Raw genomic sequence first — 12,029 nt, 5'->3', positions numbered from 1 at the left:
CTGGCTTGTCTGCTACAGAACAGCCCAAGAGGAAAATCCATTGCTGGCAGCTCTGGTTCCCACAAGGTTCTCTGAGTGGCTTTCCCTCAGAAGCTGGGGATGTCTGGTCACCAGATCCACTAATTGTCCTTTATTCCCTCTTGTGCCCTACACTTGAGTTTCCTCCTCCAGGCCCCATGTGCGGCCTTGTGTTCAATCAGCCTTTGGGCTTCAGGGGGTGTAGGAACCACAAGGAAGGGCAGAGGTCCCCAGCCTCTGGCAGACACAGCTTCCCTGGCTCCACACCTCCTGCTGCTCTGGGCAGTGCCCTCGATGACCACCTGCAGCCTGGGCTCAAGGGGGCCAGGCCACAGCTTTTCATCCTAAACTGGTCCCTCTCCTGCGGGTCAAACCTCTGCCCTCCCAGCCACCCAGGTTTAGGACCTTGGGAGGTTCCTATGCTCCTCCTTCTGTTGGTGGGCAGACCCTGTGGGGCCCACCCCTAGACGTGTCCAGCTAGGTCGTCCTTCTCTCCTAACTGGTTTCACCTGGACTGTGACAGTGAGACTCCCAAGGGGCCTCCCCTCTGCCGACAGTGTGCTCAGCAGCTCAGCACCCTTGGCACCTGGCTCTGTACTAGGCCCTTCACTCAGGTTGTGTCCGATCCTCCAACCACCCCGTAAGGCAGTGGTTCTTGCTTCGGGGCAGTTCTGGGTATTGACAGTGTCTGGAGACATTCCGCTTAGCACAGCTTGGGGATGGAGGCTGGGGATGCTGTTCAACACCCTACAACGCACAGGGCAGCGCCCAGGACAGAGGCTCATTGGCCCAAAGATTAACAGTGCTGTGGCTGAGAAACCTTGCTGCGAGGGAAGCTCTACTCTCGGCCTTTCACAACAGGGGATACTGAGGCTCTTCATGATTAAGTGGTCTAGCCAAAGTCACCCGGCTGTCATTGGAAAGGCCTGAGATTCAGAGTCATGTCTGTCTAACTCCTAGGATCCTACGGATTCTTTCCAACAGACTCATTAACCCTCTTTCCAAACCCAAAGGAGTTCAGACTTCTCCGATGCCCTAAAACCTTCCACAGCTACGACTACATCTGACATAAAACATAATCTCCCCGGCCAGGCACGCAAGGCCGCCGTGATAGAGCCCAGATGGGGTCTTCCACCACTCATGCCCCTACACTCCCTCCCCGCCGAGTACTTCCCATTGTAAACCTACTGGGGTTTCCAGAACACAGCCTAAGCAGTCGGGGCTGCACACTTGCTAACTGCAGAACCCACTGTTCTAGAATGCCCTTTCTCACACCCTTCAAAGCCTGCTCAGAAAACACCATCCCCAGCATGGGGACCAGCCAGGTGTCCTGAATCACCATCCATCTCTCTCTCTCTTGTTCTTCCAGGACACTATTGACCTCCACTGGAGCCTCTGAAGCAGACTGCCTCCAAGGCTCCCCAACAAGCAGGTGGAATGTCACCTCTGTGTGGCCCAAGCATGTAGCACTCAAGTCCCACTGACTGAGTTGAATCAACTAGTCCATCCTGCTGCACTTTAAAACCATAGAGCCCCATGGCTGAACCGCGCAGGCCATGCCCTTCTGCGTTTCTGCTGTCCCACCCTCCATCCTTCACCTCTAGTGACCAGTCACCTAGGTCTGACGCTGTCCCTCCAAACGGTTCCCTCGACTTGATCCTTCCTGCCCATTTAGAGGCCCGTGACAAAAGCGAGCAGTGGCTGCTTCTAGTGCTTATTGGTGTCCTGGGCTGGGTGTCATTTTGGAAATGGACCTTTCAGTTCCAAGCAACAGCACCGGCCAGAGAGCAAGGGTTTCCGGCTCTCCAGGGTGGTTCTGACATACACGTGGAAACTGCCTTCCCTCATTTTCACAGTCTATCTTGTTCCTATCTCATTCTTCCATCAGGGCAGGAAATGGAATGATCCCAACAGATTCACAGCCTCACTTCTTCTCTCCGGGCTGTCCTGAGCTTGGGCTCCAGGGGGGCTGGGACACGGGAGCTTTCCAGGCAGCCCTTGCTCCCATAGGGCAGCCTCTGGCTCCTCAGAGCCTGTCTCTGCCTAGGAGGATCTAAATCACTAATCTCATCCAATAAAGCAAATCCTAGCCCAATATGGCCAGACATCGAAACCTGCTGATTTACAACATTCAGTTTCCGGAAGCAAGTCCCAGCCAGGCTAGGATGTCTCAGCTCTGGTTGGGGTACAAGTTGAGGTTTTAAAAATCTCAAGGTCTTGTGACTTTGCAGTGCCTTAAGACCTTGTGAGTTAAGATCTTAGAAGGAACCTAGGGGCTTCATCTGACAGATAAGATGTGGGCCTGGCCATTCTGGCACTGGTGGTCAAGGCTGAGCTAGTACCAGGCTCTCTGCCTCCCAGAGTCATACTCTCCCATCAGGCCCTGCAACTTCTCCACCGTGCTCACCTGGTGGCCTCTTCTCTATGACAGAAATACAGCTAACCAGGTATCCTCTTTCTGCCCTTTGCATGTCCTCTAACTGGTGTCTCCATTTGACCTTGGCCTTTACCGATGTGGTTTTCTCAATCAGGGCCTTATGCTGAGGTCTAAGAGGTGCCTGGGAACCATTCTGCAAGTTGTCTGTAAAATTTTGTATGCATATATTTCTCTGCAAAGATGATCCATAACTTCAGATTCTCAAGGAGATTAGGAATTTACTCCTCTAGTCTCTAGATCAGTGGTTCTAAAAGTGGGTCCGCTGACCAGAAGCAGCATCACCTGGGAACTTGGGGGCGAATGCAGTTTCTCGGCCCCACACCAGAATTGCTGAATCAGAATTAGGTGAGGCCCAGCTACCTGTGTGTTAGTGAGGCCTCCAAGTGACTCTCATGCATGCTAAGACTGAGAACTACTACTCTGGAGGTGGCTATGGAGCAAGCACAGCCCTGTACCGCCACCGTCTGCCACCAGGTCAGCTGCAGAGCCCAGGGCCTCTCTCTGGCTCGCCCCTCCTCCATAGCGTGATGCCATCTCTAGCCTCCTCTCAGAAACTGGGCCCAATGGAGCAGACTCACTGCAGAATTCAAGCCCCACCCCCCCAACTCTTGGGCACAACAGGCCACAAGAGGAAACCTGCAGAGACTGCTCTCCAGCCGAACTAGACTCTCTGTTTAACCAGAGGGGCTGTTTGCTCCCCTATCGGTAGTGTTTTGTCTGCGGTATACTCCAAGCACGCACCTGCCTTGAGAAGAGAACCGTCTAGGCCAAGTGAGCCCTTGATCTTTTTTTAATTTATTTTTTGGCCACGCCACACAGCTTGTGGGATCTTAGTTCCCCGACCAGGCACTGAACCGGGGCCCTCGGCCATGAAAGCACAGGGTCCTAACCACTGGACCTCCAGGGAATTCCTGAGCCCTTGATCAGGGACAGGCTCAAGACCTGGCCATCAGGATGCCCAGGGATGGACTGACCCCCACTCTTGAGGGTCCTGTGGGTCAGCTTAGGCTCTTTGGGCTAAGTCGGTCCCCCAGGTGGCTGTCATTTTGATCCCAAACCCCAGCTGCGTCCTTAGGTGAGAAGCAGGCACGGAAGGGTTCCTGGCCTCTCTGATCCATATTCCAGACCCCAGGCCCCTTGGGGGCTGGGACACAGGCTGGCAGCTCCCGTAGACTCTGCCAGTATCTCTGAAGTAAGCATGGAAGCTGTTGGAGTCATGTCCACTTTCCCCTCCATGCCCCTAAGAGTGGACAGAGCTTGTCCAGAGAGGTGGGCGAAGCTCTGAGTGTGCTAAGGAGCTGCAGAGCCAGCAAAAGAAACCCTTGCAGGGCAAAGGGGAGAAAAAGATGAGAAAAGTGGAAGAGGAAGAAGAGCGGGAGGTAGGGAAGGAGACTGGCTTCTGTCCTAGACAGCGAGAGCAAGGAGGCTGAGCCACGGCCCTGCCCCAGATCAATACACCAGCACCGCGCAGGGCGCCCCGAGGCCGCACCAGGCTGAGCGGAGGGCCGCTGCTCTCGCTGGGCTGCCTCTGGCGTGGGCTTCCCGATGTCTTTCCCTACCAAGGCACTTTGAGTGTCCTCCCCATCTGATCTCTCACAGTGGGGTTCCAGGCTGGACCAACTGTGGGGAAAGGAGCTGGGCCTTCTCATAGCACAGCATGCTGCTGGAGTTCCAGAACATTCCCAGAGGTCTAGAGACCACCATGCCCCAACCTGGAATGGTGTCCCAGGGACTAAACAAGGACCACTGTCCCACGGAAGGGTCACCTTTGGCCCACTGCCGTCTGGGATAATTCCTTTGCTGAGTGGCTCTGTGTTTCTGCTCATCAGTGACCAGGCCCCGGGGGCTTGTTGACGGAGAAGGACAGTGGGGCCACAGAGCTCCATGGGGAGCCAGTCTCTCTCCCAGGCTGAGGAGCAGAAGACTTCACTCCAGAACCATGACTGACCCGAGAACCCCTTGTTAAGAGTCCTGCCAACAGGAGTCTCATGAAAGACCCTGTGGAACTAGGCCTGCCCTCTACTAAGGGCTTCTCACTGGGGGATGATGATGCCCCCAGGGCACACCGAAATCTGGAGACATTCATGATCAACACAGCTGGGGAGGGGGCGGTGTTGCTGGCATAGAGTAGGTGGAGGCCAGGGATGCCGCTCAGTACCCCACAGTGCACAGGACATCCCCACACAACAGAGAATGAAGAACCCCAAGTGTCAACAGTGGGAAACCTTGGTCTAGAACCTACCAAATCCCTGCAGCCCTGAGGTTTAAGAGGGGTGTTAGGAGCTAAGGGGCCTGGGCCCAGGTTGGACAGATCATGGGTACACTCCTGCTAGAGGAAAAGACCACAAGGAGGGCAAAAAGCCCAAGCAAGGTGGGCCCAGCCACTGCCCCCTCATCTCTGGACCGTGACAGACAGGCCCCGGCCTGATACGTGGACCCCTACTCCCAGACCCAGAAGATCGAGGTGTTCGGCACTACCGGCTCTCTGCTGCTGCAGCCCCAGGTGGGCTCCCAGCTGTTGGGCCCTCTCCCTGTGAGCCCTGAGACAGACAGACAGACGCAAAGATGAGCTGTAGAGGGGCTCGTGGGGTCCTCTGGACTCACCTGTCCGGTGGCCTGGCCCGAGCCATCCGAGCACACAAACTGCACAAACTCCTTCAGCGAGTCCTGCCCGTGGTGGTGGTGGTAGCGGATGGTCGGGTGCGTGAAGTATGGGCTCGACTGCTGGATGATGGATGTGGAGGGGAAGTGCAGCGCTGATGCTGTGGCCCGTGGGCTCCCTGCATGCACGTGGCAGGAAGAAAAGGGCATCGTCAGGGCCTAGGAGGCAGTGGGCTGGGGGGCACTGAAGACAAGGAGAACTGCTGGTCAGAGCACTTTGGATCCAGAGAACGGGCAGGAGCAGGGCAGGGACCAGAGTGAGGAGAGCGAGGCACTGGCCGCTAGTGTGAAAGTTAAGATGGTGCCAAATAACTCAGCAAATCAAGATAAATAACATTTTAATGCAATATTTTAAAACGTCAGATTGGCAAACCGGGGCCCACAGACCAGCTGCTTATCTTTGTAAATAAAGTTTGATTGGAACCAGGGCCAGAGTTAGGGTGAGGTAAGTGAGGGTCATGCAAGCGCAAGGTCGGTCTGATCTTTTATTTAAAATATTGACATTTGCTCATCGTGTATCTCTGCAATCGGTTTAATTTCTGGAAATATTGCACTAAAATAAAATTTATCTTGATGACTGAGATTTCAGGGGCTCCCTGACATTTTGCGCCGAGGTGAGTGCCTCACTCGCCTCACCCCGGTCCGGGGCCCGGGTGGGGAGCCTCGATGAGGAGACAGACAGTTCTGTCTGCAGATAAACACACAGGGGCTGCAGATAAACACACAGCCCTGCGCCAGTGCAAGAGGGGCCCCTGCAGTGCACACACACATCTCCTGCGTGCGGTGGGTGTGCACCTGGCTGCTGCCGCCCAGGCCACATTCTTCTGTGCTCAGCCCCATCGCTCGTACGCACGTCCCCGAACGCACAACTCCCACCCTGGAGCAGGCCCCAGCTCTTCCCTGGCCAAGTCCTCCCCCTCCTGTCTGTTTCCAATCAGCTCCCTCTTGCTCTCAGTTTCATTAGGGGCCTGAAGAAACTTGGCTTCTCTCTGGAGTTCATAAAAGCTGAGTCGAGCAGGGCCTGCTGCCCTCCCGCTGCCTGTGCAGAGGGCCTGGGCTCCCCGCCCCCACCTTGCGGCCACCACGCCCTGCCCCGCTGCTGGCTGCCTCTGGGCTCCCAGCCAGGAGGCCCTGAGGAAGAAGCCAGGAGGGTAAACCTCAGTGTTCTCCGTGGAAGGCCCAGGAGACAGAGGGTGGACACAGGACACAGGGCAGTGTTCAGAAAAAAATCCAGGCCTCTTTCTGCCAGACAGGTGCCAAGAGAGGGAAGAGGCAAGTGGCTGAGGACTCAGCTTCCACAGCTTCCTGCCTGATTGCATCCCCTCCAGAACATGGAGGCATCCTCCCCTCGAGCACTCTCTCCGTGAGACTGAAGCAAGAGAGCTCCCAAGGCAGCAGGGCCAGCTCCTTTCCCTGAAGAGCAGCCCAGGTACCACCTTCCCCCTTGGCCTAGCCCTTCACTTCTGGAAAAGAGCAGGGAGGCCCCGAGAAGGGAGCCTGGGCTCCTAGGAGTACTGTTCTCAACCTGTGCTCACACCAACCTGGGCTGGTGCTGGGAAAACAGGCCCCGGGCTCTGTGAGGAGTTGAGAGACAAGAGCTGAAAGGAGGGCAGAGGGAGAAGCCTGTGCTATCCCACCCACAGCTGGAGGGAGGACAGGAGAACTGCGTAGGAATGGGCCTGAGGCTTCTGCAGTCAGGGGTAAGTGGGAGGAAGCCTCAGGACAGGCCTGTGCCACACACACGAGCACACACGCATCCGATGCACGTACACAGCACCTGCACACGCACACAAGCAAACACACACACTCATGTGCACGCACAGCGCACAAGCATGCATCATGCACAGGGGGTGTGAGAAGCAAGTGAGAGAGTGCTGAGGAACAAGGTGAGGAGGCCCAAGGGCTGGCCTGGGTCTGGAGGAGGCGCTGCTGCGGAGGGAGGGCCCGTTCCCATGCCCACCCACTGCCATACCATAGCCCATTCAGAGAGCTTGGGGCTGTCACTCAGGGTCGGCCCTGGCCCCTTTGCCTGGCCAGTTGCCCATGTGGGCTCCTCTGCCACCCCCACTGCCCCCCTCCGGGCCCTCCATTTCTCACCTGGTCTGACTCCAGCAAGCACAGGCAGCGGGTGGTGAGTGAAAGCCATGCGCGGGGAGCTGCCCTGAGAGGAGAGGGCACTGCAGAAGTCCAGCTTTCCTGACTTCTTTAGAGAAGCCGGGCCTGGGGGGAGGAATCAGCAACACAGGGCAGGTTTAGCTGGGCTGGGGAGGGAGCAGGGGAAGGTGGGAAGCCAGCAGCTCACTCCTTCTCTCCTCGGCCCCCTCCCGGCTGCCCCTTCCCCCACCAGGCTCCCTCCTGCCTCCTTTGCCTGACTGTGGCTCTGTTTCTCAGGCCGTGTGCAGACCATCCTGCCGTGGGTGCTGCCGACAGGAGAGGAAAATAAGGCCCTTCGGTGCACTGGGCAGGGAGTGAGCAAGGGGGCCCATCTTGCCCCCTGACAAGCAGATAAGGAGCTCAAGGGGCACAGAGTAAAAGGGGGGATGCAGGGCCAGAGGGCAGGGAAGGTGTGCAGGAGGAGCCCGGGAGAGCAGCTTCAGAGCGAGCCGGCCCAGGGACTTCCCTGGCGGTCCAGGGGTTTAGGACTCCCGCGCTTCCATGCGGGGTGGGGTGGGGGTGAGGGCGCGGTTTTGGTCGCTGGTCAGGGAACTAAGCTCCCACGCAGCGTGGGCCCTGGGCTCTGGGAGGTTCCGATGGGAAGAAACCAGAGCTCCTTACGGGAAGGGAAAGCACAGCCATTGGCCCTTGGGAAGGACCACAGTGGAGAAACAGCATCTGACTGGAGAGCAGGGAGGAGGCTGGAGGGCTTGGGCGGATGCTGGGGTTACGGCTAGACAGGAAAGGACTTCCTCAGTCAGGGGACCCAAAGGCCGGACTGTCAGAGCATGGGTAATTCCAGGGCTTTGCTCGGCTCCCAGTACCAGAGATGGGGTGACATTCAGCAGGAGACAGGGACACAGAGGATACCCCATTTGAGCTCTCCCTCTAAGAGCCTGATGTTGCCAATCAAGGTCATCTCTGTGCCCAGTGGGCATGACATCCAAGATGCTATACAAAGCAGGGCCCCCAGGCCAGGTCCCCCAGGGGAGCTTGTCTCCTGTCCTCAGCTGGGCCTTGAGGCTATGCCCAGGCTGGGAGGGATAAGGGGAAGTCAGGGCAGATATCCAGAGCTGCCATCATTGGGACACAAACTGAATCGGTTTGGGTGGGGTGTGTGTGTGCTGGGTGGCGGGGGGTTCGGGGGGAGGCTTCAGAACACAGAAATAAGAGCTGTCTTAACCACGGAGGGAAGAGGCGGGGAAAGGGTGAACTCGCAGCCGCCAGCAGAGGTGTTATCTGGCAGCAGCTGTGTGCCACCTGATAGCTGGCACGATGGGGGGAGCGCCTCCACCAGCTGTGCACAGCTGTCCCCATGGCCGCACAGTGCCTCCCCAGCTGTTCCCAGTCCTGCAGCTGGGCTGCTTAATTGGTGATTTGTCCCAGAACAGGAAAACAGCACAGGGTCGGTGGGAGGAGGGGAATGAGTACACAGGAAAAGGGGGGAAGGCGAGGGAGCTGGGGGTGCTGCAGGAGGATGCTGGGGCCGTGCGTGGCAGGACTGCTGGAAGGAGCAGAAGTGGCAAGCTCGACAGCAGGCAGCCAAGAAAAGGAGAGGGAGGGAACTGCGGAGGGGAGGGTTCCTCGGGAACCAGGTCTGCGCAGAGGGACCTGGGGGCCCATGCCTCAGGAGCCAGCAGTAGACATGGCCCTCAAGGCACACCAGTCCTTGAGGAAACACTTCACTGAGGCCCTAGCTGGGGAGTCTCCAGGGCCTTCTCAAGCCCTTCTTTCTGCACCTCCAGAGGTTCCCCCAGGGAAGCATCTGTGCTGTGCTGGCCACAACACCCTGGGAGGGGCACCCAGAGTCGTGCCGGAGCGCTGTCCGGCAGAGGTGAGCCTTGCTGCTGGTCTAACCCTCTCCCTCAGCCCAAGGCCCGGAGGTGAGTCCTCTCTTCCTCCCAGGTTGCTGAGAGCAGAAGCCAGAGGTTGCATCTGGGGCAGCAGGAAAGCAGAAGCACGCCCTTGCCCTTTAGTCTTGCTTCCCCCCCAGCCCTGGCCCCTGCCCATCCACTTGGCCCTTCCCGGTAGGGGAACATCTACAAAATACCAAGCAAAACACCATCAGGTAGACCCTCGTCTTCCTGCGTCAGAGAACAAGGCCCCTGTCCCCAGGCCTGAGCAACGCAGACACACCTCATGCGCATCCCGTACACAGAGGTCTGCACTACCTGGTCCCAAGACACCCATACTTTGAGGACACACACAGGCTGCACCAACAATGTGTCCGGCAGAAGCACCCTGCAGGCAGCCTCCTTATGCACACCACCTGTGCAATACACACACACACACAGCCCCCCTCTGTCCCGCCTGGGCTCTCCAGGTGTGCCCGTACCTCCTGTCAAGACTGGAGGTGAAGGTGGGTGTATTCACCAGCAAGGGTGCGGTTAGAGAGGATCGGGAGGCCTGAAAACAATGCTGCTCGCTCTTTACTAGGCTCTGCTCCTCTCTGTGAGGGTGGGCCCTTTAGACCAGTGGTCCTCAACTTAGGAAGGTCCTGTCCCCACCCAGGGGACGTTCAGCAATGTCCGGAGACCTTTTCAGTCATCACACCTGGTGAGGAGGTTTGCTCCTGGCATCTAGTGGGTGGAGGTCAGGGCTCTGCTCAGCACCCTACGGGGCCAAATGGCCCCGCTCCAGAGAATACCGTGGCCCCAAACGTCAAGAGTGCCCAGTTTGAGAAATGGCTTTAAACCACGAAGACCGTAGAACCGGGGCAGCCTCTCTAAAGAAATACCAAGAGAAGGAGGATGAGGAGGCTCTGAGCGGGAGGCCACGGCCCCCACTGCAGGGCCCCGGAGGCTCAGGGTCGGGGCCTCTGCTTTCCTTCTGCCACATCTGTGGGCTCTACTGCCCACTCAGGGACAACCCAGCTGCCCGCCTCTGCTCTCCTGGTCTGCCCTCCTCTGGAAGCTCAGGGGGTGAAAAGACAGGCAGTGCCACCAACAGGAGGAGGAACGGTGGGAGGTTTGCCGGGTAAACTGAGGGGAAAGAGGAGGCTCCATGCTGCCCTTGCTCCAGGTCGGGCCTTGTGGCGCCCATACCTGCATCCACATCGTTGGGCCACCCGCTGGACTGGCTGCTGCCAGCTGCTGGGGAGCGGCCTGTGCCAGGATAGAAGACGTCATCGACAGGGCTCTCCATCTCGCTGTCATCGATGGACTTGGGGCGCTTGGTGGTGCTGGGGAAGGAGGAAAGGGGTCAGGTGGGCCAAGGATGAGCTGAGGTGCTGGTACGCAGGCCGAGGAAGCCTGCACTGACAGTCTTCCATGTGGGGAGTGGGTGCCCGCTGTCAGCAGCACTTCAGGGCACTCACTGTGTGCCCACCCCCCAAGGCCAGACCTACAGCCCCTTGGGCCCAGCCCACCCACTCCTCCTTGAGCCCCTTCTCAGTCACAATACCATCCATCATCTATGGAGCTGCCCAAGTCAAAGAAGTGGGCAAAACCCTCAACTGCTTCCTCAGCCCCACCTTCTATTTCCCATCAGCTCCCACGGCTAGGGCGAGGCGTGTGAGGCACTGGCCAGGGACAAAAATGCCAGGGGGTGACACAAAACTCAGTCATCGTGATATTATGTTATTTTATATTAAAGTATGATTAAATATGAAAACATCATGACATTTTAATGCAATATTCTAACATATCAAAATGAATGCCTAAACCTCACAATGAACCAAAATGTCCAAGGTTTTTTTAAAAAAGGACAGGATCCCACCTTGCCCTGTGTGACCAGGGCCTGACCAGGGCCTACTATATCTACCTCCCAAATATCTCTCAACTCCATCCCTCCCTCTCAGGCCAATCCCCCATCTGACTGAGGCCCTCCTCCCCTCCAACCCACTGGGATAGCCTCTAACTTCTTCTAGAAGTACTTTCCAGAACACATATCCCCAGCATCCTCTACTTAAAAGCCGTCAGTGGATTTTAAGCCCTCAACACCCTCCTCTGGCCTCTGAAGTCCTCCGTGGGACAGTCCCGCCAGCCCGCCCAGCCTTGGCCAGGTTGAAGGCTGCTCTCTCTACCTCGAGCATCCACTCCATGCCTGTACCAGACCCCTGGGCTCAAATGTCACATCCCCAAGAGAGAGGCCTTCTCCAATGCCCACCGGGAGCACCTTCTAGGCAAAGCCATGCCTTGTTTGAGTTTGTGTCCCCAAGGCCGAGTGCCTGTGTCAGCACAAAGCAGGAATCTCAGGGGTTGGGGAGCATAGTGAGCCCCAGCTCTGGAGCCAGTGCCCTCAACAAAGGATGATGTTCTGAAGCACCCAGGCCACAGTGGTACAGCTGCCCAAAGCGCCTGAGATGCCTGGGGGCTAGGGGAAGGCCGGGGTGCGGGGCTCACCTGGTGGAAGGAGGGGAGGTGATGGACCGCCGCCCCAGGGTCACCTGGTTTATATTGTAGTAGCTGGGACTCTCCAGGTCTGCCAGCGAGAAGTTGGGCCCTGATGCTGTCGCAACAGGAGCTGGGAAGAAGGGAGAGTGTGATGAGGTTTGGAAAGTGTGGGTGCCTGTTTTGTTGCCATGAGCAGCTCCCCAGAAGCCCTGGGGTGAGTTCACTGTGAAGGCCGCTGAGGAAACCTCCTCCTGGCTGGAGGTTGTTGGGAAGAGTCCTTGGTTACGATTTTTTTCCTCCAAAGCAATGGAGGTTAGAGGTGGGGCTCTCTGGATGCCTCCATTCCACCCAGCCCCATGCCAGTGAGGCCGAGAGCGTCCCAGGAAACCTGTCTGCCCCCGCCCCAACCAACACCCCATCAGTGG

At 57.6% G+C, this 12,029-nt stretch overlaps 1 protein-coding gene across 5 annotated transcripts in view; it reads right to left on the bottom strand.

Moving 5' to 3' along the window:
- Positions 1 to 12,029, bottom strand: part of NFIX (nuclear factor I X) — a 95,278-nt gene that overhangs the window by 8,785 nt on the left and 74,464 nt on the right. For 3 of the 5 annotated variants that reach the window (XM_060144956.1, XM_060144957.1, XM_060144959.1), the window contains 4 exons: positions 11,614 to 11,734; positions 10,315 to 10,451; positions 7,214 to 7,336; positions 5,060 to 5,235 (listed from right to left, as the gene is read on the bottom strand). In XM_060144956.1, coding sequence (XP_060000939.1) covers positions 5,060 to 5,235; positions 7,214 to 7,336; positions 10,315 to 10,451; positions 11,614 to 11,734 — 557 coding nt within the window. The remainder of the gene's footprint in view (positions 1 to 5,059; positions 5,236 to 7,213; positions 7,337 to 10,314; positions 10,452 to 11,613; positions 11,735 to 12,029) is intronic. The other 2 variants (XM_060144958.1, XM_060144960.1) reach the window with 1 other exon arrangement.

Source organism: Lagenorhynchus albirostris, chromosome 3 (assembly GCF_949774975.1).
Source record: "Lagenorhynchus albirostris chromosome 3, mLagAlb1.1, whole genome shotgun sequence".
In the NCBI taxonomy this organism is placed as follows: Eukaryota; Metazoa; Chordata; class Mammalia; order Artiodactyla; family Delphinidae; genus Lagenorhynchus; species Lagenorhynchus albirostris.
This window is presented reverse-complemented; position numbering and strand designations above follow the sequence as displayed.